Source organism: Pelobates fuscus, chromosome 13 (genome assembly GCF_036172605.1).
Source record: "Pelobates fuscus isolate aPelFus1 chromosome 13, aPelFus1.pri, whole genome shotgun sequence".
Classification (NCBI taxonomy): domain Eukaryota; kingdom Metazoa; phylum Chordata; class Amphibia; order Anura; family Pelobatidae; genus Pelobates; species Pelobates fuscus.
Genome location: NC_086329.1, coordinates 94,330,955 through 94,355,123, shown reverse-complemented (window position 1 = coordinate 94,355,123; position 24,169 = coordinate 94,330,955). Strand labels below are relative to the sequence as shown.

Here is a 24,169-nt window from a genome sequence, read left to right as displayed (position 1 = left end):
GTGTGTGTATGAGTGCAGTGTGTGTGTATGAATGCAGTGTGTGAATGCAGTGTGTGCAGGGCCGGTGCAAGGATATTTGTCGCCGTAGGCAAAAAAAATGTTGCCGCCCCCTCCCCCCCCCATATGTCCTGACTTCCCCTCCTCCTCCCTCAGTGGTCCTTACCTCCCCACCCCCGTGTTCCTTCACCCCCCCCCCCAGTGGTCCTGACTCACCCCTCCCCTAGTGGTCCTTACCCTCCCCTCCCCTAGTGGTCCTTACTTCCCCCTCCCCTCCCATAATGGTCCTTATCCCACCCCCTCCCTCTCATAGTGGTCCTTATCCCCCCCCCATCCCTCCCATAGTGGTCCATATACCCCCCCCCCTCCCTCCCATAGTGGTCCTTATACCCCCCCTCCCTCCCATAGTGGTCCTTATACCCCCCCTCCCTCCCATAGTGGTCCTTATACCCCTCCTCCCTCCCATAGTGGTCCTTATACCCACCCTCCCTCCCATAGTGGTCCTTATCCCCCCCCCTCCCTCCCATAGTGGTCCTTATCCCCCCCTCCCTCCCATAGTGGTCCTTATCCCCCCCCTCCCTCCCATAGCGGTCCTTATACCCCCCTCCCTCCCATAGTGGTCCTTAACCCACCCCCTCCCTCCCATAGTGGTCCTTATACCCCCCCCCTCCCATAGTGGTCCTTAACCCACCCCCTCCCTCCCATAGTGGTCCTTATACCCCCCTCCCTCCCATAGTGGTCCTTATACCCCCCCTCCCTCCCATAGTGGTCCTTATACCCCCCCCCTCCCATAGCGGTCCTTATACCCCCCTCCCTCCCATAGTGGTCCTTATACCCCCCCCCCCCCCTCCTATAGTGGTCCTTATAACCCTTTTTTTTATTATTATTTATTTTATTTATATATTTTTTTTTCGTCCCCCCTCCCTGCTTGATATATGGCAGGGAGGGGGGCTCTCCTTCCCTGGTGGTCCAGTGGCAGTTCAGTGGGGGGAGAGGGGGGCTGGCAGAGCTGTACTTACCTGTTCTGCAGCTCCTGTCAGCTCTCTCCTCCTCTGCGCCGTCCGTTCTGCTCTTCTGTCAGCTTACACTGTAAGTCTCGCGAGAGCCGCGGCTCTCGCGAGATTTACACTGGGAGCTGACCGAGGTGCTGAACGGACGGCGCAGAGGAGGAGGGAGCTGACAGGAGCTGCAGAACAGGTAAGTACAGCTCTGCCAGCCCCCCTCTCCCCCCAGTCTGTATTATGGCAATGTAAATTGCCATAATACAGACCTTGACTCGAGTATAAGCCGAGTTGGGGTTTTTCAGCCCAAAAAATGGGCTGAAAAACTCGGCTTATACTCGAGTATATACGGTACATAATTACATAAATAATTTCATAAATATACATGTAGACTTCAAATATACAAATATGTATATATATTTAAATTCTACATGCATATTTATGTAAAAATTTTACATAATTAAGTAATTTTATTGTTTGCAATTTGAGGGACCTGCCTGACAACCCAGGCCGAAAGTCCAGAGAATTTAATTTGCTAGCACCGTAATTAACCCTGTAACTTTCCCAGACACCCTAAAACCTTTACATGGGGTGTACATTTTTACTCGGGAGACTTCGCTGAACACAAATATTAGTGTTTAAAAACAGTAAAACATATCACAGCGATGATATTGTCAGTGAAAGCGACTTTTTTTGCATTTTTCAAACAGAAACTGCACTTTCACTGATGATATAATTGTTGTGATACGTTTTACTGTTTTGTAACACTAATATTTAAGTTTAGCGAAGTCTCCCGAGTATAACAGTACCTCCCCCCCATGTACAGGTTTTATAGTGTTTTTGAAAGTAACAGGGTTAAATATAAGGCTTGATTTTCAGTTTTTTCACATTGAAATTCGCCTGATTGGTTATGTTGACTTTGAGAGCGTATGGTAGCCCAGGAATGAGAATTACCCCAATGATGGCATACCAATCGCAAAAGAAGACAACCCAAGGTATTGCAAATGGGGTATATCCAGTATTTTTAGTAGCCACTTAGTCACAAACACTGGCCAAAATTCTAAAAAACTGAGTTCTGGTCGCAGTTTTTTTATTCTGCGATCAGTCGTTTTATTAGAATTTTTGGTTGGGTGTTCTGAGGATGTGTGAGGTAGTGGATATTAGGCAGGTAGGAGAATTAATTTTGGCACATTATTATTTAGCAGAGAGGAATAGCAGGCTCAGAAAGTAAAACTCTTTAGACAGGGACACTGAAAGCCTCCAACATTGAGCCCCTAGGTGGATCCACCAGTGAGTGCTCCACCAGAATCTTCAAGAAGGTGCTTAGGCTGTCCCGCAGTGCCAGATGAAAGTGGAGTACCCTAAATTTCAGTGCCCCAGATATACCTCCTTTCATGGTTACGCCTTCCATCACAACTGTAGAGGTTTCTGAGCCAGTCAATAATTTTATGCCTTTTAGGTTGGATGACATATTTGAGCGTATGATTGCACAAACCAACCTGTATGCCATCCAGTACCTATCTGATAATGAGCGGTCAAACTACATCTTGTATACAGATGTGTACATGCGATCTACAATGCACGACGAAAGTACAGTGTCTGTCAGAGGATTAACTGAGCATCTGAAAAAAAACAAGTGGATTGTAGACTATAGTAAAATATAGGGGGAAGTAGATTAAGTTGAAAAACGGTATCTGGTCAATTGAAAGACTAGATGTTGGTACAACATTTTTTTTTTTTTTAAATTGTCCGATATTTTATTTACCCAGCCCTCCATGCCTCCCACATTGGATGTCCACAGAATTTGTGACAAACACTTTCCATCTGGAATCTCAGAGAAAAGGCAATGTTTACATTGTTCCCTAGGTACACCTCCAGTGGCAGTCACTCTGCTGTTCAGTGTCTCCATGCAGAACTTTTTGTATAGATGCATTGATTCATTCCATCTCTATAAGGAGAGGCTGATTGGCCAGGGTGGCATTTGGTTCCACCACTGTCCGGCTTTCTTGGCTGAGATCCAAAGAATTGACGATTGCAGCCAAACCAATACTTTCCCATAGGAAAGCATCGGATTGGCTTAGATCATCAATTCTTATGATCTCAGCCAAGGAGAAACATCGAAACTCGAATGTGACGGCAGATAAGAACCATTCGGCCCACCTAATCTGCCCAATTTTTAAAATACTTTCATTAGTCCCTGGTCTTATCTTATAGTTAGGATAGCCTTATGCCTATCCCACGCATGCTTAAACTCCTTTACTGTGTTAACCTCTACCACTTCAGCTGGAAGGCTATTCCATGCATCCACTACCCTCTCAGTAAAGTAATACTTCCGGATATTTTTAAACCTTTCCCCCTTTAATTTAAGACTTTGTCCTCTTGTTGTGGTAGTTTTTCTTCTTTTAAATATAAAGTCTAATTTACGGCGTTGATTCTCTTTGTGTTTAAATGTCTCGTCTTTCCTCAAAGATATACATGTTAAATTCCTTTAATCTCTCCTTCTGAGTTTTATTCTGCAATCCATTAACCAGTTTAGAAGCCCTTCTTTGAACTCTCTCTAAGGTATCAATATCCTTCTGAAGATAGGGTCTCCAGTACTGCGTACAATACTCCAAGTGAGGTCTCACCAGTGTTCTGTACAATGGCATGAGCACTTCCCTCTTTCTACTGCTAATACCTCTCCCTATACAACCAAGCATTCTGCTAGCATTTCCTGCTGCTCTATTACATTGTCTGCCTACCTTTAAGTCATCAGAAATAATCACCCCTAAATCCCTTTCCTCAGATGTTGAGGTTAGGACTCAAATACTACATACTCTGCCCTTGGGTTTTTATGTCCAAGATGCATTATCTTGCACTTATCCACATTAAATGTCAGTTGCCACAACTCTGAACATTTTTTCTAGTTTACCTAAATCATTTTCCATTTGGCTTATCCCTCCTGTAACATCAACCCTGTTACATATCTTTGTATCATCAGCAAAAAGACATACCTTACCATCAAGACCTTCTGCAATATCACTAATAAAAATATTAAAGAGAATGGGTCCAAGTACAGATCCCTGAGATACCCCACTGGTAACTAGACCTTGCTTCGAATATACTCCGTCGACAACAACTCTCCTATCCTAAGGGGGGTAACGGGCCTAAATAGTGTTTGTAACACTATAGGGTCAGAAATGGAGGTTATATTCCTGATCCTATAGTGTTCCTTTAAGTTACTGTTTATACTGCATGTCTTCCATAAAATGCTCAATCTGTTTTATGCACAATATTTTGTCCAATATTAAACACACCTGTTAACCCAGTTACTCTCCATTCACTGAAGTGGTGATTTGACGTGTTCTACAGTAGGAGACAGGCTGAACTCTTACTGTGTACCTATATATTGAAATGCTAGCTGATAAGTCACAACATTTAAACCTTCTATAATTAACATAGCTAGGTTTCGCAACTGCAAGGCAAGGACAGGAAATAAGAGACTTGAGGTCAAAGGAAGATGATGTCCTATATACTGCAGTGGTCATGATACTTGTAGTAAGGCACAAGGGTCTAAGGAAAGGAAAACGAAGGCACAAGCGTCTAAGGAAAGGAGACACTACTTAAAAGATGAAAGATTCCGGGCTGACAGGAGGGATATAACAAAATATGTGTCCCAGCAGCTCCATTCTGAAGCCTTCAATAGCATAAGGAGAAAAAACTATTGACAGAACCCAAAAGGACATAAGACAATTAAAGCCACCAAGGTCTTTGGGGAAATTGGGATCTGCAACATATTGTGATTGACATAAATCAACTCTATGCACACATATTGTGATCTCCTACACACGGACAAGACCCCAATGTCTCGCCATCTCACTGACAGAGGTCTTGCATGTGCACAGATCTACGCACTGTAACAGACCAACCAAGGTAATTGATGGTCGAAAGGCTATGCTACGCCTGTGACAGAAGATATTAATATCATGCGTGTAAACTGGGATCTCCTACTCACTGACCGAAGCCACCACCAAGGTCACTCTGTGTTACAGGGATCTCCTATGTGCGGTGACAGAAGACACCAAGGCCAAGCAAGGATACTGGGATCTCCAACACTGCAAACAGAATACACCAATATCATGTGTGGATACTGGGATGGACATTGCATGTTCATGAAATTGCTTATCTAAAGAGCATTAATGGATGCATTAAATAAAAAGTGTCTCTGAAACAGTTCATCAGCACAAAGATGTGGGTTCTCTCCAAAAGTCAATAAGAGGAGAGAAGGACCTAGATGGTGTGCACACACATCGTTATGATACTACCAGCACCCAGACTTAGGTTAATGTGTACATCAAGTTCCAGTTACTCTAAATGGGGATTCATGATATTCTTTGGGTTATTTTTGTTCTTCAATCCCAAACCTGCTCTTACCCTTTGCCCAACAAATATTTCTGTATGTAGACTGTCACAACATACTTTTCTGGATGTTTTAGTTCAGCAACAACTTGCAGAAACATTTGCTGTGCCTATAAACACCTGTAAGGAGCCCATCAGCGTTAAAGAAATGTACACAAGCACTGGATTGGAAGAGTCGCTTCCTGGTTTGGTGAGAACTATGATCGCTTCAAAGTATACAAAATGCATCAAGAATCTTTGGTCCCTTTTAGAAGCACCACACTTACCAATGTAGTCACAAAGTAAAAAAGATTCCATTAATTTATAGTTTCATGACAGATTTCTCTAACACAAATTACTTTCAAAGTGAAGTTTTATTTAGGGTGGAAATAAACTCTGGAAAATTTGTGAACATGATACAAAGAGATGAACCCATGAGGGTCGACTTTTAAATACAGGCCAATATGCCACCAGCAACCTCAGAGCTGCAAAATGTGTTCATTTAGTCCATTATAAATTGAGAAGTTTCTCGTTCAGGGCGATCTGTGCCTGTGTCAAATTAGCCAGATAGGTGACCATCAGAAGATCCTGAATAGGAGATAAAATGAAATGTGTTAGAGATATTTAAACAATTAGCACCAAGCATAAACTTTGTTTAATCTATCCAAGGAGTACGGTGAAATACATTTCAACATACTATTCATTATGCCAAGAATCATAGTAGTTACGTGGAGATTTCAAATGCAGTGTAATAGCTAACAAAAATAAAATCTCTACAAAGTGTCCCACATTAAAGGGACGTTATAGTCTCCAATACAACTTTAGTCTAATGAAGCAGTTTTGGTGTATAGACTGTGCCCCTGCATTCTTACTTAATATTCTGCCATTTAGGAGTTAAGTCACTTTGGTTTTGGTTTATTCAGCCCTAGCCACACCTCTGCTGGCTAAGACTCCTGCTCTGTAAATTAAACTTTAATTACCATACAGGAATCTCCTGCAAAGTCTAGTAAGCCATTATCATTGCAGGAGATAAATTCTAAAATTAAACAGAATTTGCAATAAAGTTTAAATATTAGACGACTCTTTACAGGAAGTGTTTAGGAAGGATGTGCAAGTCACATGCAGGGAGGTGTGACTAGTGCTGCAAAAAACAAGGCGATTTAACTCCTAAATGGCAGAGAATTGAACAGGGAGATTGCAAGGGCATGATCTATACACCAAGACTGCTTTAATAAGCTAAAGTTGGTAACAGAGACTATAGTGTCTCTTTAAAGATCATATCTCTAGTAATATAACACACACACACAGTTTAAGAGAAGAGCTCAAACAATTTAATATCTATCAAACAGATGGTGGTACTTTAACCCTGCACCACAATTATATTAAAAGACAGCTGTGATAGAGTGAACAATGCGACAGAATTACAGGTAGCACTATGGAGGGGGCGAAAAACCCCAAATACAACATACAGATAACACTGTGTATAGGCCCCGAGCATTAACATGTGAGTATAGGAGACATTGAGAAAAAGAAATGGTACTTACATTAATATTGCTGTTCAGCATGGATTCAAAATCTTCTGGAGATATTTTAGGTACTTGGTTGACGAGATCCATCAAGTAACGTCCAACGTTGTTGTCAGCAGTGACCTTTCCAGACTACAAATTACAGAGCGATACATTTATACATCAGGTGTGTTCAATGTCAAGCAGCTGTACTACAGTTACTATAATTGAGCGCCGACCAATAGGGCTCAGACACTACAGACACACTTACCAGCACATCCTCTGCATACTGGATCACTGAAGACAAGGAATCTTGGAGGCGATTGCCCGCTGATCCCACTTGCTGCAGGTCGGATGTCAGCCCAATGGAACGGTTGGGATTGAAGCAAGTTTTTGTTATCAGGTCAACTAAAAAAGAAAGAAACAGCAAATATTTTAATTTACTGCAAACATCTCACACAAAGATTATAGCAAAAGAAACGTTAAGTGTTGTATACATTACTTACCTCCTATTCGCTCTGTGTCGTAATAGACATATTGTACGGTAAGTGGGGTAAACATGACTCCCATTGTTTTTCCAGGAACACCCATTGGTGTGCTACACAGGAAAAAAAAAAAAGGTACATTCTTTATCTTCAATATTATTTTAATCGTTACCCATCAGGACGATTAAAAGCAGGAATCTCAGAATTATAATATGGGGCACTAATGAATGAGCCGTTTTAATTACAGGATCACTCTAAGCACAATAACCATTACACCCTGCTGTATTTGATGTGGTGCCGGGAACACATGGGCATCATCCCAGCACAAAAAAAACCCACAGAACTAACCAGCGTACCCCGGGCTCCTGCACAGCTGATATGGACTGTTCATTGGCTGACACTCTCAACCAGTGAGAACAGACCAGGAATCCCGTGCTTACCTCAGAAAAAAACCCACATCCTTCTAAAAGCAGAAGTCTGAATCAAAAGTTGCAGCCAAGAGCACTCAGCAGGATGCAGATAAGATGACAACCTGTATTAAGACTGTTTGACCATTTACTGTGGGGTGATGTAAAGGTAACTCCTGGCTTCAAGACCACTACAGCCGGCTGTTATGGTTATGATACTGGTGTCTACACAAAAACTTTAACCCAGAAAAGAAACACAAACCTGCGTCTTACTCAATGGTCTTTGTTTTCCAGGCTATAAGCTTTCAGTAGAGGAATGACAGCGAGAATATTTACTTTTTTTATGCTACAGAGATTCGAATAATATCCCAGAAACACTCGTCTATTATGCAATTCAGCTCACCTGATATAGGCCTTAATGCTCATTCGCCCGTTCTGTAAGCTTGTGTCCACTGTCATATGGATGGGGTTGTTGGCTTCACGGCTGTAATACTCGTGGATCAGCACGGAATGTTCTGTGATGTCATTTCCTGTGGCGTACCTGGAAACAATTACAGTAAAACAGCTGATCAGAGAAATGCATTGTGGGAATTTTTTTTACCACGGATTAACACAAAGAACACTGTATGCAGAACGCCGTAAATACAAGACAGGAATACATCTGTTCATTGAATAGAGAAGGAATAAAAATTTAAAAACAAATATATATTATAGCAAAAATCTGGAATTCGTCCCGATTTTTGCAGAACCACATATATTCAATTTGAAAAGAGGAAAAGGTGCACAGGCACCTGACATCATGGCTACTTTCAGTGATGGTTATACAAATGAAACTGAACACAGACGTCTGAATCCCAGAAACGTGCTGAGAAGCGGTTCATGGGAAACACTCACTCACGTTTGTGAATCCACAATTGAGCACAGCATTGTGGGATATGAACATCCCTACCATAAAAACCTAATAGAGCATCCTGATAGGAGGAGCGATCACAGCGATTTCTGATGTTACAGCAGAAGCCACAGATCCAGATGACATAAAGGGGTCAGTATCTTATATGCTGTTTTTCCCCCCCCCCCAGTGGTGGCTATATGATCAGAAAGACTCTCCTGTATAATTTCTCCATAGATTATATGCAGATAGTTCTACAAATCACATTTACCAGGGAGCAAATGTCACTGCAACAAATATAAAATAATTACCAGCCCAAGATCTGCTCTGTGGATGAAACCTTCTTGTGAAGTTCGTACATGTTCTTGGCAAATTCCATGTCAACAGCCACCTGATGGATAGACAGAATATACAGGATTTATCAAAATGTCACTGTAGCTAAAATACTGTCACACACACACACACACAAAATGAACTTTACACTCTACAATATTTGCAGTATGGACCTGCCCGATGTTCAGCTGATTTAGAACCAGAACTCAAAATTTCACTAGCGAGCCATTCACTCACCAAGCTTGTAGTCGGGAGTAACTTTTACAACCTGACTAGGAGCATAGGACTTGATATTTCATATTAAATGTTTGTGACTGGTACTAGATTCAACACAGTTACATGGGTGACTTCCGTACTCCTTTTTGGAATTAGAATTTAAAATAAAAATAGCAAACACATAATACGGGAGTGCTTGTATTTTGCCAAGGATTCATTTAGTGAGGATATTTACCATAATGCTATAGAGGAGTTTGTAGTAAAAAGATACTGGGCTCATCTTCCAAAATATTAATCGATCGGGGTAACATTAGGTCATAAAACCCCAATCTATGATTTTGCGTGCCAGCTCTATATACTGTACATCACTATGTGCCGTTTCTTTCTTATATTCTAGCATCTAGCTGTATCCCGTTTTTTATCCTTATCCACAAAACCCCAAAGACTGAGGTATCTATGTACTAAGTAATCTATCAGCGCTCAGAGAAGGAAAAACACCTCTTAAACTACTGCCTTTCACTCAGGGCAATAAGAGGTAAAATAAAGAGTTTTAGAACATGTACCGGATCTTTTTATGAGCAAATTAAATTGACATAAGTTGAAGCAAAATAAACAAATAATGCGGTCTTTAACCCCTTAAGGACCAAACTTCTGGAATAAAAGGGAATCATGACATGTCACGTGTCCTTAAGGGGTTAAAGGACCACTATAGTGCCAGGAAAACAAACTCGTTTTCCTGGCACTATAGGGTCTTTAGGTCCCCCCCCTCCCTCCCTCAGGGTCCCACTGTCGCCAGGCTGAAGGGAGAGGAAGAGGTAACATTCTTACCTTTCTCCAGTGCCGAGCACCCTCGGCGCTGGGGACTCTCCTCCCTCTCCCGACGTTAGCGTTGAATGCGCATGCGTGGCAAGAGCCACGCGCTTATTCAAATCAGTCCATAGGAAAGCATTTTTAATGCTTTCCTATGGACGTCTGCGTCTTCTCACTGTGATTTTCACAGTGAGTAGCGCGGAAGCGCCTCTAGCGGCTGTCAGTGAGAGCCACTAGAGGCTGGATTAACCCTACTGTAAACATAGCAGTTTCAGAGAAACTGCTATGTTTACAGCTGCAGGGTTAACCGTAGATGGACCTGGCACCCAGACCACTTCATTGAGCTTAAGTGTTCTGGGTGCCTATAGTGGTCCTTTAAATTCACTGCACATCTTTTATCAAGTTATCTATGATAAAAAAAAGCCAACCGGAGTGTGCCTGTGAAGGATATAATGTTCCAACCCATTTTAAAAAGACATAGCAGGACATTACCTCGTCCTCAGACTCGTTGTGAGGGACAGAGAAGCAGTTCGTAACCTCCATAGAGTGCTTGTCCACAGTACCTGCAAAATAAATAAATACGCATATTCAGCACATTTTATTTTAATTAGTAGTTCTTAAAAGTAATACATTTACATCATGATTTAACAAGGTACAGCTCCCTTTTCATTAGGCATTCTATGCAAGGTGACAACGAGAAATAATTGCCCAGGCAACATTCTAAATGTGGAGCGGTTTCTATGAAAACTAACCATTTTTTACTGTACACCTTTCAGAGCTCAACAAATACCAAGGGCCAGGTCGCCATGCAACTAGTAATATTGTCCTGGCGCCTTGATGTTTGTCAGTCTGTTCGGCGGCGAGATGGCTGTAGTCTAGGTGTTCTTCCTGCTCTGCAGAGATGCCAGGAGCTGGGACGTAACGTCACTTCAGCTCTGGCATCCACCAGTGCGCAAGGAAGCAGAGCAAAAAAGAGTTTGAAGATTACAGCAGCTACACTGGACCCCAAAGGATCCACTACAGCTCTCCAAAATGGTAGGGAGGCTGGGTGGACCGAATTAAAAAAATAATTTGTGACTGTATAAGAAAATTTGTGTATCAGTGTGTGTGTGTGTGTGTGTGTGTTTTTTTTTTTTAGGTAACCAACCCAATTGCATAGGAAAGCTATTTACTCACATTTTTCCCACGCCCCGCCAATTTGCCTCCATGGCTGCTCCAACCAGCATCTCCTCACAGATGTGCATTGAATCAATGCGTCTCTATGGGGAACATTCAATATCTCCATGCAGAGCGTGGAAAACACTGAACGTAGGTAGCACCTCTAGTGGCTAGTGACAGTCACTAGATGTGTTACTAAGCACCAATATATACACAGCTTTTTCTCTGAAAAGGCAGTGTTTACACTGAAGCGTGTCCAGGGACAGGCTATAGACACCAGAAGCACCACACTAAGCTGTAGTGGTTCTGGTTACTATAGTGTCCCTTTAAGAACTGTATTTGTGTCGCTGGAAAAACTCGGCTCCTAGATTCCAAGAAAATTTGTCAAGCCTTGACCTTATAGCCCCAGAATGTTTTTACATATTTAACACTCACATAAATGTGCACTTTGACGGGATGACGCGTGTTAAAAGGCCACATTCTGTTACAGGAGGGATTATGTGCTCCATAAACAGAAAAACGGCGTTAGAATGGCACTGTACGTCGAGCATCAAAGCAAACATATTCCAAACACTAGCTGGGACACCTTTTTCGGATTCAATATTAAAAGAAATGGCTTCTAACTACATGAAGCAGTGAGTGACACTTTCTGGGCCAGATAAGTACTCCGACTAGCTGCATTCATCCATCTAAATGCAGTAGGTTTGTCCAGGCTGTGACCACCGGCACAGCTCAGTCCTCATGGAGCCGTTGGGTAATGTTTGGGACTTTGGCTTTTGTGTCCTACCTCAACTGTCTACCACATCATTTTATGGTTTAAAAAATAAAAATCCCCCCCATTTTACACACATTGCATACCTGCACAAACACACACTCACTGCATTCATTATATACGCATTCACTACACACACACACACACTCTGCATTCACTACACAAACACTCACTGCATTCACTATACACACACACTGCATCCACCACACACACTTTCTTGAAAACTAATTCTGACCGGCATGACTTGCAAAATATAAAATAAACATGTTCAGTTAACAGTAGATTTGTGTAGAAGTAGTTTCTTTTTTTTTTTAAACTGGTAAGTGTCCAGAATATCGGTGCCAGTAAGTTATCGGCCTGAAAGTTTACAGATTATCAGAATCGACTCTAAAAAAATAAAATCAATATCGGTCTATCCCTACCCTACACACACACTTTTGTAATACAATTGCAGAATGTACCAAGAAAGAGGGTAAATGGCATTGCAGACATTCCACCCGATTCTCCTTCTGGCTTGGCACACAGCACATTCTTAGCTGTAGCATCCCTGGTGGTTTTGATAAGACTGGGGCCGGTTTGCTTAATTATGAGGGGTAGTTGAGACCATGATGACTGTCTATAAAAGTAAAACATGGAGCAATTAGCAGGGACACCCTACTGGTGTCCACAGCCACTGCTTCACATTTAGAATTTTATCCCAGAATTACTCTTTGCACCTAACCCTAAAACAAATACGTTACAAAGCTAAATTACTAGAAAACAGACTGTTCAGGATCAGCTTCTCTCACAAGTCTTAAATTGGTCTTAAAATCTGGAAACATAGAAACATAGAATGTGACGGCAGATAAGAACCATTCGGCCCATCTAGTCTGCCCAGTTTTCTAAATACTTTCATTAGTCCCTGGCCTTATCTTATAGTTAGGATAGCCTTATGCCTATCCCACGCATGCTTAAACTCCTTTACTGTGTTAACCTCTACCACTTCAGCTGGAAGGCTATTCCATGCATCCACTACCCTCTCAGTAAAGTAATACTTCCTGATATTATTTTTAAACCTTTGTCCCTCTAATTTAAGACTATGTCCTCTTGTTGTGGTAGTTTTTCTTCTTTTAAATATAGTCTCCTCCTTTACTGTGTTGATTCCCTTTATGTATTTAAATGTTTCTATCATATCCCCCCTGTCTCGTCTTTCCTCCATGCTATACATGTTAAGATCCTTTAACCTTTCCTGGTAAGTTTTATCCTGCAATCCATGAACCAGTTTAGTAGCCCTTCTTTGAACTCTCTCTAAGGTATCAATATCCTTCTGAAGATATGGTCTCCAGTACTGTGTACAGTACTCCAAGTGAGGTCTCACCAGTGTTCTGTACAATGGCATGAGCACTTCCCTCTTTCTACTGCTAATACCTCTCCCTATACAACCAAGCATTCTGCTAGCATTTCCTGCTGCTCTATTACATTGTCTGCCTACCTTTAAGTCATCAGAAATAATCACCCCTAAATCCCTTTCCTCAGATGTTGAGGTTAGGACTCAAATACTACATACTCTGCCCTTGGGTTTGTACGTCCAAGATGCATTATCTTGCACTTATCCACATTAAATGTCAGTTGCCACAACTCTGACCATTTTTCTAGTTTACCTAAATCATTTTCCATTTGGCTTATCCCTCCTGGAACATCAACCCTGTTACATATCTTAGTATCATCCGCAAAAAGACACACCTTACCATCAAGACCTTCTGCAATATCACTAATAAAAATATTAAAGAGAATGGGTCCAAGTACAGATCCCTGAGGTACCCCACTGGTGACAAGCCCAAGCTTCGAATATACTCCATTGACTACAACCCTCTGTTGCCTGTCACTCAGCCACTGCCTTACCCATTCAACAATATTGGAATCCAAACTCAAAGATTGTAGTTTGTTGATAAGCCTTCTATGTGCAACAGTGTCAAAAGCCTTACTGAAATCGAGGTAAGCAATGTCTACTGCACCACCCTGATCTATAATTTTAGTTACCCAATCAAAAAAATGAATAAGATTAGTTTGGCATGATCTCCCTGAAGTAAACCCATGTTGTCTCTGATCTTGAAATCCATGTGTTTTTAGATGTTCAACAATCCTATCCTTTAACATGGTTTCCATCACTTTCCCCACTACTGAAGTTAGGCTTACTGGCCTATAGTTGCCCGACTCCTCCCTATTACCTTTCTTGTGAATGGGCACAACATTCGCTAACTTCCAATCTTCTGGGACTACTCCTGTTATCAATGATTGGTTAAATAAATCTGTTAATGGTTTTGCTAGTACACCACTAAGCTCTTTTAATAGCTTTGGGTGTATTCCATCAGGTCCCATTTACTTATTTGTCTTTACTTTTGACAGTTGAAATAGAACCTCTTCCTCTGTAAACTCACGTGTAATAAATGACTCATTTATCCTTTTTCTTAACTGAGGTCCCTTTCCTTCATTTTCATCTGTAAATACCGAACAAAAATATTCATTGAGGCAGTCAGCTAGACCTTTATCCTCATCTACATACCTTGGACCTTTATCCTCATCTACATACCTGGAAGAGCAACGTCCATGCACTTCTATGGTAAACTCTGAATAACTAATCAGTCTTTTCTCTAGTAAAATCAAACTGGCCGCCCCACATTTGGTTGGCTTTCTACAAACCTGGCACCATAACATTTCAAGGGAACCTCTGAATAAGTAACCAAGCTTCTCTCCTATAAAAACACCCTGGCTCGCCCAGACTTGGTTTCTGCTAAGGGGGCATTCCTCTATATAGGAAAGTGCCTGAGCCAAACCGGGCCCTCCAATATTCATGCATTTCAATAAAACATACTGAGAACAAGTAACCAAACTGTAACTATCAAAACGATCTTGTCTCACCCAAATGTGGTTTCTTTGTTTTACTAATTACCGTAGTCACCACATTACCCTAATTGCCCAGTACAGCATAAAAGTCCCCTTGAAAGGCCATGTTGGGGGTGCCGGGTTTGGCCCTAGAAAGGCCATGTTGGGGGTGCCGGGTTTGGCCCTTGAAAGGCCATGTTGGGGGTGCCGGGTTTGGCCCTAGAAAGGCCATGTTGGGGGTGCCGGGTTTGGCCCTTGAAAGGCCATGTTGGGGGTGCCGGGTTTGGCCCTTGAAAGGCCATGTTGGGGGTGCCGGGTTTGGCCCTTGAAAGGCCATGTTGGGGGTGCCAGGTTTGGTGCCACATTCTAAGATCAGTATAACTTGGTTCAGCCCAGACCGATCTCTTTCCAGTTAGCAGTAAATACCAGGGGGAGGTAGCCTCCTGCACTCCAGATGTTGTGGGACTACATCTCCCATAATGCCTTCACTGCCATAACACAGGCAAAGCATCGTGGGAGTGCCGCAGATCACCTGACCCTGATATAGACCGACATGTGAGCTGGTTCTGATAGCCGGCTTACAGTAGCTCCCTGTGTGGGCTGTGCCTCCCGGCCATGGCAGCCTCCCTCCCCCGGTGCCGCGGACACTCACCCAGCAGAGTCCCGATGACCCTGGCGGCGCCCTCATTCCGCCTCTCGTAGCTGTCCACGATGGAGGCCAGGACCACGGGGTGAACCTTGACGACCGGGCCGTGCACGGCGCCCTGGGACAGGGCAGGCTGGGGAGCCGAGCTAGGAGCAGCCATCTTGCCGGGGGAAGGAGTGAGTGTGAGCGAGCGCCGTGCGGAACGCAGGATCGGGACCAATCAGCGGCGAGTACCAGAACGGAAGTCCACAGCTGGACGCGCTGATTGGACGAAGCGATGTCAGTCTGCGAGGAGCGCTGTGATTGGTCGGAGAACAAACCAATGGGCAGAGAGTTAGAGCTGAGCCAAGGAGGGAGGTTAACCCCTTCCTGCCCAGTTTGAGCTTTCCCAGCATGCCTGTGGTCCTCCAGCCCCACTCAGAGCAGAGGCAGCAGGAGTCCAGTCACTGAGTCACTGGTCCATGCAGGGCTGGCTGGGAGTCCTGGGAGCTGGAGATCTGTAACACACACCACACTTGGAATCAGGGCTGGGTAACCATCAGCACTACATCTCCCAGAATGCACTGACAGCCATACTGCTGGCAAAGCATCATGGGAGATGTAGTCCACAACATCTGGAGAGTGAGAGCTTGCTGTGTGTAGCATTCATATACTGCAGCAGGACATGAAACCATTATACACTGAGAGCCCTGCCAGCCTGCTAATATTATAATGTGTGACACTGGAGTATGGAACTGGCTCTGACTGGCAGACATTATACTGAGCTCCACACAGCATGGTACACCCTGGACACACCACCTGCAGGGAGAGTGGGAGCTTGCTGTATGTAGCATTCATTTACTGCAGCAGGACATGAAATCCTATGTTAATCCTATACTGATAATACTGCAGGGCAGCACTGGGCCCACACACTGAGACACTTTATCTCACTCTGTATTAACCCACGTGGAGCACAGGGCGCCATGTTGGATCACGTGAGGGCGTGGTGCTAAGTTTCTGGAGGCAGGGAACCGGTAGAACTCGCGCATGCGCCTTACAGTGTCTTAATTGCCACGCCCATGGTTACTGTTGCTAGGAGACTGCTGTAGAGACAGAAAGCAGAGCTGGGAGTAGCAATATGGCCGCCAACTACAGTGCAAACCAGGTAACTATGAGGACTTATGGCCACAGGGAGATATTAGAATGATATACACAATGGGCTTCTTAACCTCCGATATAAACACAGCTGCTGGGTTATGTTACATGTGCAGCCAGGCTGCTATAAGGGGGAGGGCATTGATTAAACAAATCATTAATAGTCTGTGTCTCCAGTGACTATAATTAATGGCTGATTTATTGATTTATTATTCTCCCCAGTATCAGAGTGCGTTTAATGCCAGGAGCCTGCAGAACTGGAATGTCTCAAAGCTCTCCAAAGAGGTAAGCATTGTACAATGGGACCCATTTCAAATGTTAGGGTTACTCACCTAAACCAGCGCGGACACCTTTCTCTCCCTCTCTCGCAATCTGTTCTTCGCATCTGATTATTATTTTTTAAGTAGGGACTGCTTTGTTTTATGCATTTTTCCTACACTTGACCTTCTTTGACCAAAGGACCCCCCCTCCCGACTCCTCTACATTTAATTGTCCCCCCAGACACCCCAAATGCCCCTAGGTTCCCCTTTTCACCATTTTTTACCCTTCGTTTTGAAGCCCCTATCTTGGTCCTCACAGCCGCCATCTTAGTGTGAGCGGATAAAAGCCCTGTGGGACACGTCATCTGTCCACACTAGCTAGCACGGTGAAATTCCCACACGTGCCCAGTTTAACTTGGGCATTCGCTATGGTCCAAAACTCTGACTGGAATGTAGGCTGTTTATTCATCAGAAAAACAAATTAACAAATAGAAATTACAAAGAACGAACGGTCCTCGAACTAACAAAGACCGTTTATTCAGTTTATTACAAGGAGGGAACTACCAGCTCGTGGCTCCCTCCTTGTAATATGTAAAAATAGAAGCGGGCCAGGGGGGCAGACAGTAGGTCATCCCCCCTTTGTCAGTGAAGGACCTCCACTCGCCGCATACGGGTGGTTTAAACCATTTTAACCTCCCTTATGCTAATATGGGCATCTTTTTGACAAATGAACGAATAGCCAAATTCCTGTCCGAATTTAGGACAATAGCAAATGCTCAAGTTAAACTGGGCATGGTCGGGAATTTCAACGTGCTATTTAGTACCCCAGCCAAGACCCAGGCATGAATTCCAAGGGTAAAGTGGGGGACCTAGGGGCATTTTGGGGTGACTAGGGGGACAATTAACTGTAGTGGAGTCAGGAGGGGGTTAAACAAAACAAATGTATGCAGCCATGACAGTGCCACTTTAAGTGTACATTTTTGAGAATTCAAAGTAAATAACCCAGTTTATATTTTCTATTAGCAATCAACATTTGATATGCTTAGTTATTTAATATAAGTTTGCATCCACCCAGTTTATCGAGTACGTATTTTTTATATACTGTTAAACTTTTTTTAATGCCGATTTCAGGTGGGCTAAATCAAGTCTGGGCAAGAGTTGATATTTTATTCACCGTTCTCAGCTTGGCCAAGTGGTTTAAATTTTTTGCCCCTCGACTCTATCAGACATTTAAGCACACTGGCATTTATATGCTAAACAAGAATTTGGAAGAATAATTTATTGAAAAAAAAAAATGGGAATTGAGGATACACCTGGAACATGTATTTCCAAGTGGTGGTACTGCCGTAAAGACCAAAATATCTACAAAATACAGATTAGGCAACAGGGCGCACACAGTTTTAAATTTTACAAGGCTACTTAAAATCGGCTCTCTACAAACAAATATGGTGATACAGTTACCAGCACCCCATTTATCCACTATAGGCGCCCCTTTGGAGGTGGCTACAGGAAAGCATAAATTGGGGAGAGTATCTAGAAACTGTTTAAGCAGTATTGCAGTTAGCATGTCTCATGTTAAAATTGGTGTAGGACCAGAGCTACCTCGGGATTAGTTACTACTGGGGGGCCCCAAAGCAGCTGCAGAACTGGAGTTCCCCGTGGGTATCACGTAACAGGGGCCTAGGCGGGTGCGGAGGGCTTTTAAGAGTGCGACCGTACCCCTGTAGTATTGGCCGGCTGTCCCAGTTTAAACAGAGAGCTGTGCGGGAGGGAGAAGGAGGAACAAGCAGCAGCGGGGAGTGAGCTGCTGCAGACCCACACACATTTCACCCTCAGCCAGCAGCACCCTTCTGCAGACAAAATGTATGCTAACAGGAGGGTGGCTGCAAATATAAAAATTGTGGATGTGAATGTGTCAGTGTGCACAGGGCCAGACTGGGGAAAAAATGTGGCCCGGGCATTTTTCAATCACAGCGGCCCCCTGAGAAAGTGGGAAATCTTTAAACTCCCCACGAAGGCACACAGCAGGGCCGACGCTCAGGTAGCGCTGGCCCTGCAGGAGCTGGCAGGGGAGATTCTGTGATCTCCTCTGCCGGCCTCGGCCCACGGCCATCGCAGTCCACCGGGCACTTGCCCGGTATGCCCGATGGCCAGTCCGGGCCTGAGTGTGTATCATTATACGTATCTATGTATGTGGATGTGCCAGTGTGTATCATTAGGAGTATCTGTATGTGGTTGTGCCAGTGTGTATCACTAGGAGCATCTGTGTATGTGGATGTGCCAGTGTGTATCATTAGGAGCATCTGTGTATGTGGATGTGCCAGTGTGTATCATTATGAGTATCTGTGGATGTGCCAGTGTGTATCATTATGAGTATCTGTGTATGTGCCAGTGTATGTATCTGTGTGTTGATCTGTGTGTGAGTGTGTATATGCCAGTGTATAATCAAGGTGTGTGTGCGTGTGTCAGAGTGTTTATATTTGTGTATCTGTGTTAATGTGTATGTATATCTGTGTAAGTATGTATGTGCATACATCACAGCAATTTAACACAACATGCAAACAAACCCCTGCAAACAAAACCATTGCATACAGACACACCTTTGAATTCAAACTCCAGAATTATATACAAACACATCCCTTCGCTCAAACACCAATACTACACACAAATGTACATCCACATTCAAAAGACACTACATCCAAACACACCACTGCATGCAAATGCAAAACATTACATACAGACACATCCTGTATTAAAATGCTAAAATGATATACAAAACACCAACTCTACACACCAACTCTACACACAAAAGCACACCTGAATTTAAAAGCCAACACTACATACAAACACACACAGCCCTGCATTCAAATGCAAACACTACACACAAGTACACCACTGTAAAAAGTTATTTCACCAGAACCCTCTCTACTTTAGTTCCGCCACTTGGTCACATGCTTGGCCAGGGTTCAATCAATATTACAGATGGACCGGTGTGGGACACACTAATATTGGGGTACTGCGACGTACTGGTGGGCTTAACACAATATGGCCATATGGTGTAACGGAATCCCATATTGGTTTGCTAAGACAAGTGACTTAAAGAATACTTTACTGCAATCCCAACACTAACCAAACTTTACAGGGATGCACAAAGGATTTGGGGCAATTTGAAGCTAACCACAAACCTTATAAGGTCCCAAATATCTGGTCTCTCTTCAGCAACATATAATCTGAGTGATCAAAAACAGTCTTATTAACCATGGCATAGGGTTTGAAATAATCCAAAAGGCTAAATTCCTAAAGGTTTTTGTTGCAGTCCCCTGACTTCTCTGAATATTGTATAGCTCTAGGAATGTACCTGTCTCCAGTCTCTTTAATTAATTATGTGTGCCTATAGGTCTTCTACATTCCACAAATGTGTCACATTGCCCTTTTAAAATCCACTAACTAAAAATGATTAGGCAAACAGGTTTATTCACCCAAGTATTAAGTATTGGGAATTCAAAATATTAGTTTTAGGTAAAACCAGCCAAACTGTACATTGTGCCAACTTGGAGAATTTTTACAAATGTGTGTATTTGAAATTCACTTTGATTTTCCAACAATTTAAAGGTTAATGAATATCATATAATCTTTCCAAACAATAATGTGGTTTTGTATGCAGGAAATTATCTTACCTTTATGATTATCCCATTAACTGCAAAAGTGGTTAGATCTCCAGCAGTCACTCATTTGTGGCCACTGGGATCCAGAATGGCGTTGTTTTGGGGACAGATTGCAAATGATGCCGAATAAGGTGACTGAACATCTGTAAAGGAGTCTTCCTTTAATATATAGATACAAATATTACATGAAATCCCAAGGATGTACTTGGAAAAGAGTAATCTGAATGTACCTTTCCTGGTTAAATATTTTGTCAACAAGAATCTTATAACAATTTGTACCCGTTTAGTAGCTCTGACTGTCCACCAGGAGGCATTGTTTACACGTGTACTGTATTTTGTGATGATGCCTTATAGTTTGACATCCAGCTGGGGCAGTCAATGACTCCCATTTATACTCACTGCAACATTTGGCTGGATTAGCATCATGGGAATTGTAACCTGCTCCAGCTGTTCCACCATAGTTTAGTAGTCACAGTTTGGATGCTTCAATAAAGTTAAAGGGAAGAAGACGGAATAAAACCAATTACTTAAGATTGTAAACAAGTTTGAGCAGGGCCCTCTCCGTACATCTTTTTCTGGTTTTATTATATCCCCATCGTAAAGTGGTACAGAATATATATCTATTGTCATCATTAAATAGGTGAGTTTGACAAAAATGTTGTTCCCATTTTAGAAACCTTCCACCCACGACGGTTACGCTCAGTTCATAGCGAACGACCGGGGTCATCTGCTTCCAGACGTGCCAAAGTCCAAGGTCAGAACTCTTCTCACTTTCAGGAGAGCCATGGCATCAGCCAACTCAGATCTGCGAGGATGTGCGATCCCTTACATGACTCTCAGCCAAACAACGAAGCAGGGAAATTGTGCATAAATATATTTTAGGGCCCTACAGATCTTAAAATATTCCCTCTCACATTCACATTTTCTTCTTACAGAAGACAGACACCAGTTTTACTGCCCACATGCCCAACATTGAAAGGCTAAGGCCCCTAATACTAGGCTTAGGATTACACCCAAGACTGTTGTCAATTATGAGCCTCCTCACTACATTAGGACAGCTCAGGTCCACTTTGCTGTATCCTAAACAAGCTAGACAAATTTATTGGTAGCGGTTTTAACTCTCTAAAGTCAAAGGGATATTTTGATCAAAATTCCAACGGGATTCAGACAGGGTGCTAATTTTAGGAGCTACCAGGAGATCCTGGTCTCTGTTTGAGGGTTCCCAGCTTAATTTTTATAGGGACCTTTGCAGACTGATGAATGACTAGTGTAAAAACCTCTGAACATTTCAGAGTCAATTTAAAAGAGGTTTCACATTTGGAGTCCACAGAGCTGGGTTGGATGAGTCAGATATGATTCTACTTTACGGTTTTTGGCTAAAATTTGAAATTCCCTATACTTTGAATTCCTGAATGTCGACAACGTGTGGGCACGTAATTATGTGACCACCCTTGGTTTCTAGTAACAGTCCAATGATATTTGTCATCTCTGGGCTTTGTATCCAGCGTGTTTGACATGTTCTCTGTTGTGCAGGAAGACCCATGGGGATCATTCGTCGGAACCTGGGACATGCCAAAAAAAATGCCTCCTGCTAAAATTAGCCTGACCTCTCGCTCAGTGCAGGCATCAAAGCGCCTCCTAAACTGGATCGACAACTCTTCGTCCTTCATCAGTGCCAATAACGGGCTGCGTCCAGACATTACAGGGAAGGTGAGGCATGCGGTGATAAAAAGTATCTTCCCACCAGTTCTTGTAGACAGCATCTCTGTCTCATGATGCTCTTCATAAGACAAATCATGCGGTTATCACCTGGTGGAGAGGGAATTCTTTTGATCACCCCTATTGTATAGCATTTTAACAATAATGCAAAGTGGGCGAATAATTTTTGGGTTCACTGGTAGTAAGAAGAGACTTCATATGTTTTTTGCCTACAAAATAATATAAAATAGGGAGGGGGTGGGTGTCACACTTATTCCTTGAGGGATGTGATCAAGCTTTAAGATCGATCCAACAGTTAACAACATATATCTCTAACAATGTTCTGTTATAATCCTAAAACTCATACCAGCGGATTTGGCATAAATACGTTGGTGAAGAAGACCATTTCCTTTTGATGTTATCAAAATAGGAACTATGGAGTTGGGTAATATCTATAACACTAGGATATAGTTTTAAGCCAGATATATCCTTTGACTAAATGTAAAAATACAAAAGGAATAATTCTCACACCATAACCACTACTGCGTGCCTTGGCACCACACTGAAAATATTCTTGCAAATGATTATATGGAGACATCAGATAAGTATTTTTCTAAAATAACTGTTCTTTTGCATGTTATGTCACGAGAAAGCACTAACACAATACAGTCAATGACTCAGAATAACTATTCCTACAATTCAAAAGCTTTAAATGATATGAAGTCCCAGGCAGTAGTTCAGTCAATTGTTTCTAGCGATGTATCACCTTAGAGACACTTGGGTCCCTTAATTAAAATCAGAATAGCTGGTACAGGAACACTTGGTGTTTCCAGCACGTATGTGTTCTTTAACAGTACTGAAAGCAGGTTAGATGGCAACAGTGACATACAATAGCAATGATGTGTGTGTGTGTGTGTGTGTGTGTGTGTGTGTGTGTGTGTGTGTGTGTGTGTGTGTGTGTATATATATATATATATATTTTTTTTTTTCTCAAGTCATAAGAATGTTTACATTTTCACATGTAACATGAGATTTTGTACTACTGTTGTCTTTCTTGTTTATTACATGAAAATTGGCTTCAGCCTTCAGGGGACGTACAAGATGTCTTGAAATGCAGTAACACTATTAGTCATGAAAAGTCTGAGTGTCATGCAGAGAAGAAAATGGAGACCAGTGCACCTCCTCCACCTAAGAACCGGTCTAGGCCTAGCACAGGAGGTCCTGAGCGCTCCAAAGCACAAACCATGAAGAGCCCTTAAAGGACCACTCTAGGCACCCAGACCACTTCAGCTTAATGAAGTGGTATGGGTGCCAGGTCCAGCTAGGGTTAACTAATTTTTTTATAAACATAGCAGTTTCAGAGAAACTGCTATGTTTATCAATTAGTTAAGCCTTCCCCTTTTTCCTCTAGTGGCTGTCTCACTGACAGCCGCTAGAGGCGCTTGCGTGATTCTCACTGTGAAAATCACAGTGAGAGCACGCAAGCGTCCATAGGAAAGCATTATGAATGCTTTCCTATGCGACCGGCTGAATGCGCGCGCAGCTCTTGCCGCGCGTGCGCATTCAGCCGACGGGGAGGAACGGAGGCGGAGAGGAGGAGGAGAGCTCTCCGCCCAGCGCTGGAAAAAGGTAAGTTTTACCCCTTTTCCCCTTTCCAGAGCCGGGCGGGAGGGGGTCCCTGAGGGTGGGGGCACCCTCAGGGCACTCTAGTGCCAGGAAAACGAGTATGCTTTCCTGGCACTAGAGTGGTCCTTTAAGGCAGGAAAAGGCCTCAAGCAGACAAAGATCACCAGCAACAGAGCGATCCCAGAGAGAGGATACAATGAGAGACATATGAAACACAAGTCCACATTACCCATACAGAGATCACAGCAACGGTGACACATTTCTTAAAGAATGCAAAATAAATAGGTGAAAGCAAAGCCTTGAGTGTTGGTTGAATTTCATAAAATTA

At 42.9% G+C, this 24,169-nt stretch overlaps 2 protein-coding genes across 2 annotated transcripts; one reads left to right on the top strand and one right to left on the bottom strand.

Moving 5' to 3' along the window:
* Positions 1-5,730: 5,730 nt before the first annotated feature.
* Positions 5,731-15,649, bottom strand: EIF3F (eukaryotic translation initiation factor 3 subunit F). The gene is made up of 8 exons (XM_063440404.1): positions 15,465-15,649; positions 10,513-10,583; positions 8,973-9,052; positions 8,176-8,313; positions 7,387-7,478; positions 7,152-7,288; positions 6,920-7,033; positions 5,731-5,963 (listed from the first exon to the last, which is right to left on the bottom strand). The coding sequence occupies exons 1-8, from the start codon at positions 15,616-15,618 to the stop codon at positions 5,886-5,888; spliced, it is 864 nt and encodes a 287-aa protein (XP_063296474.1). The 5' UTR covers positions 15,619-15,649; the 3' UTR covers positions 5,731-5,885.
* An 885-nt stretch (positions 15,650-16,534) lies between these two features.
* Positions 16,535-23,474, top strand: CFAP126 (cilia and flagella associated protein 126). Its single transcript, XM_063439305.1, has 5 exons — positions 16,535-16,602; positions 16,815-16,877; positions 21,191-21,271; positions 22,051-22,227; positions 23,298-23,474. Exons 1-5 carry the CDS (start codon positions 16,576-16,578, stop codon positions 23,472-23,474), a joined length of 525 nt encoding a protein of 174 aa, XP_063295375.1. The 5' UTR covers positions 16,535-16,575.
* The last annotated feature ends 695 nt before the right edge of the window (positions 23,475-24,169 follow it).

Bases quoted from the DNA above. Each gene is read 5' to 3' on its own strand.
- EIF3F (XM_063440404.1), bottom strand. From the start codon at position 15,618: ATGGCTGCTCCTAGCTCGGCTCCCCAGCCTGCCCTGTCCCAGGGCGCC. The intron at 9,053-10,512 runs GTAATGTCCTGC...TCTATCCATCAG, and splicing joins ACAACGAGTCTGAGGACGAG to GTGGCTGTTGACATGGAATT. The intron at 7,034-7,151 runs GTAAGTGTGTCT...TGTAATTTGTAG, and splicing joins AGTATGCAGAGGATGTGCTG to TCTGGAAAGGTCACTGCTGA.
- CFAP126 (XM_063439305.1), top strand. From the start codon at position 16,576: ATGGCCGCCAACTACAGTGCAAACCAG. The intron at 16,603-16,814 runs GTAACTATGAGG...TATTCTCCCCAG, and splicing joins CCAACTACAGTGCAAACCAG to TATCAGAGTGCGTTTAATGC. The intron at 16,878-21,190 runs GTAAGCATTGTA...TTCCCATTTTAG, and splicing joins TCTCAAAGCTCTCCAAAGAG to AAACCTTCCACCCACGACGG.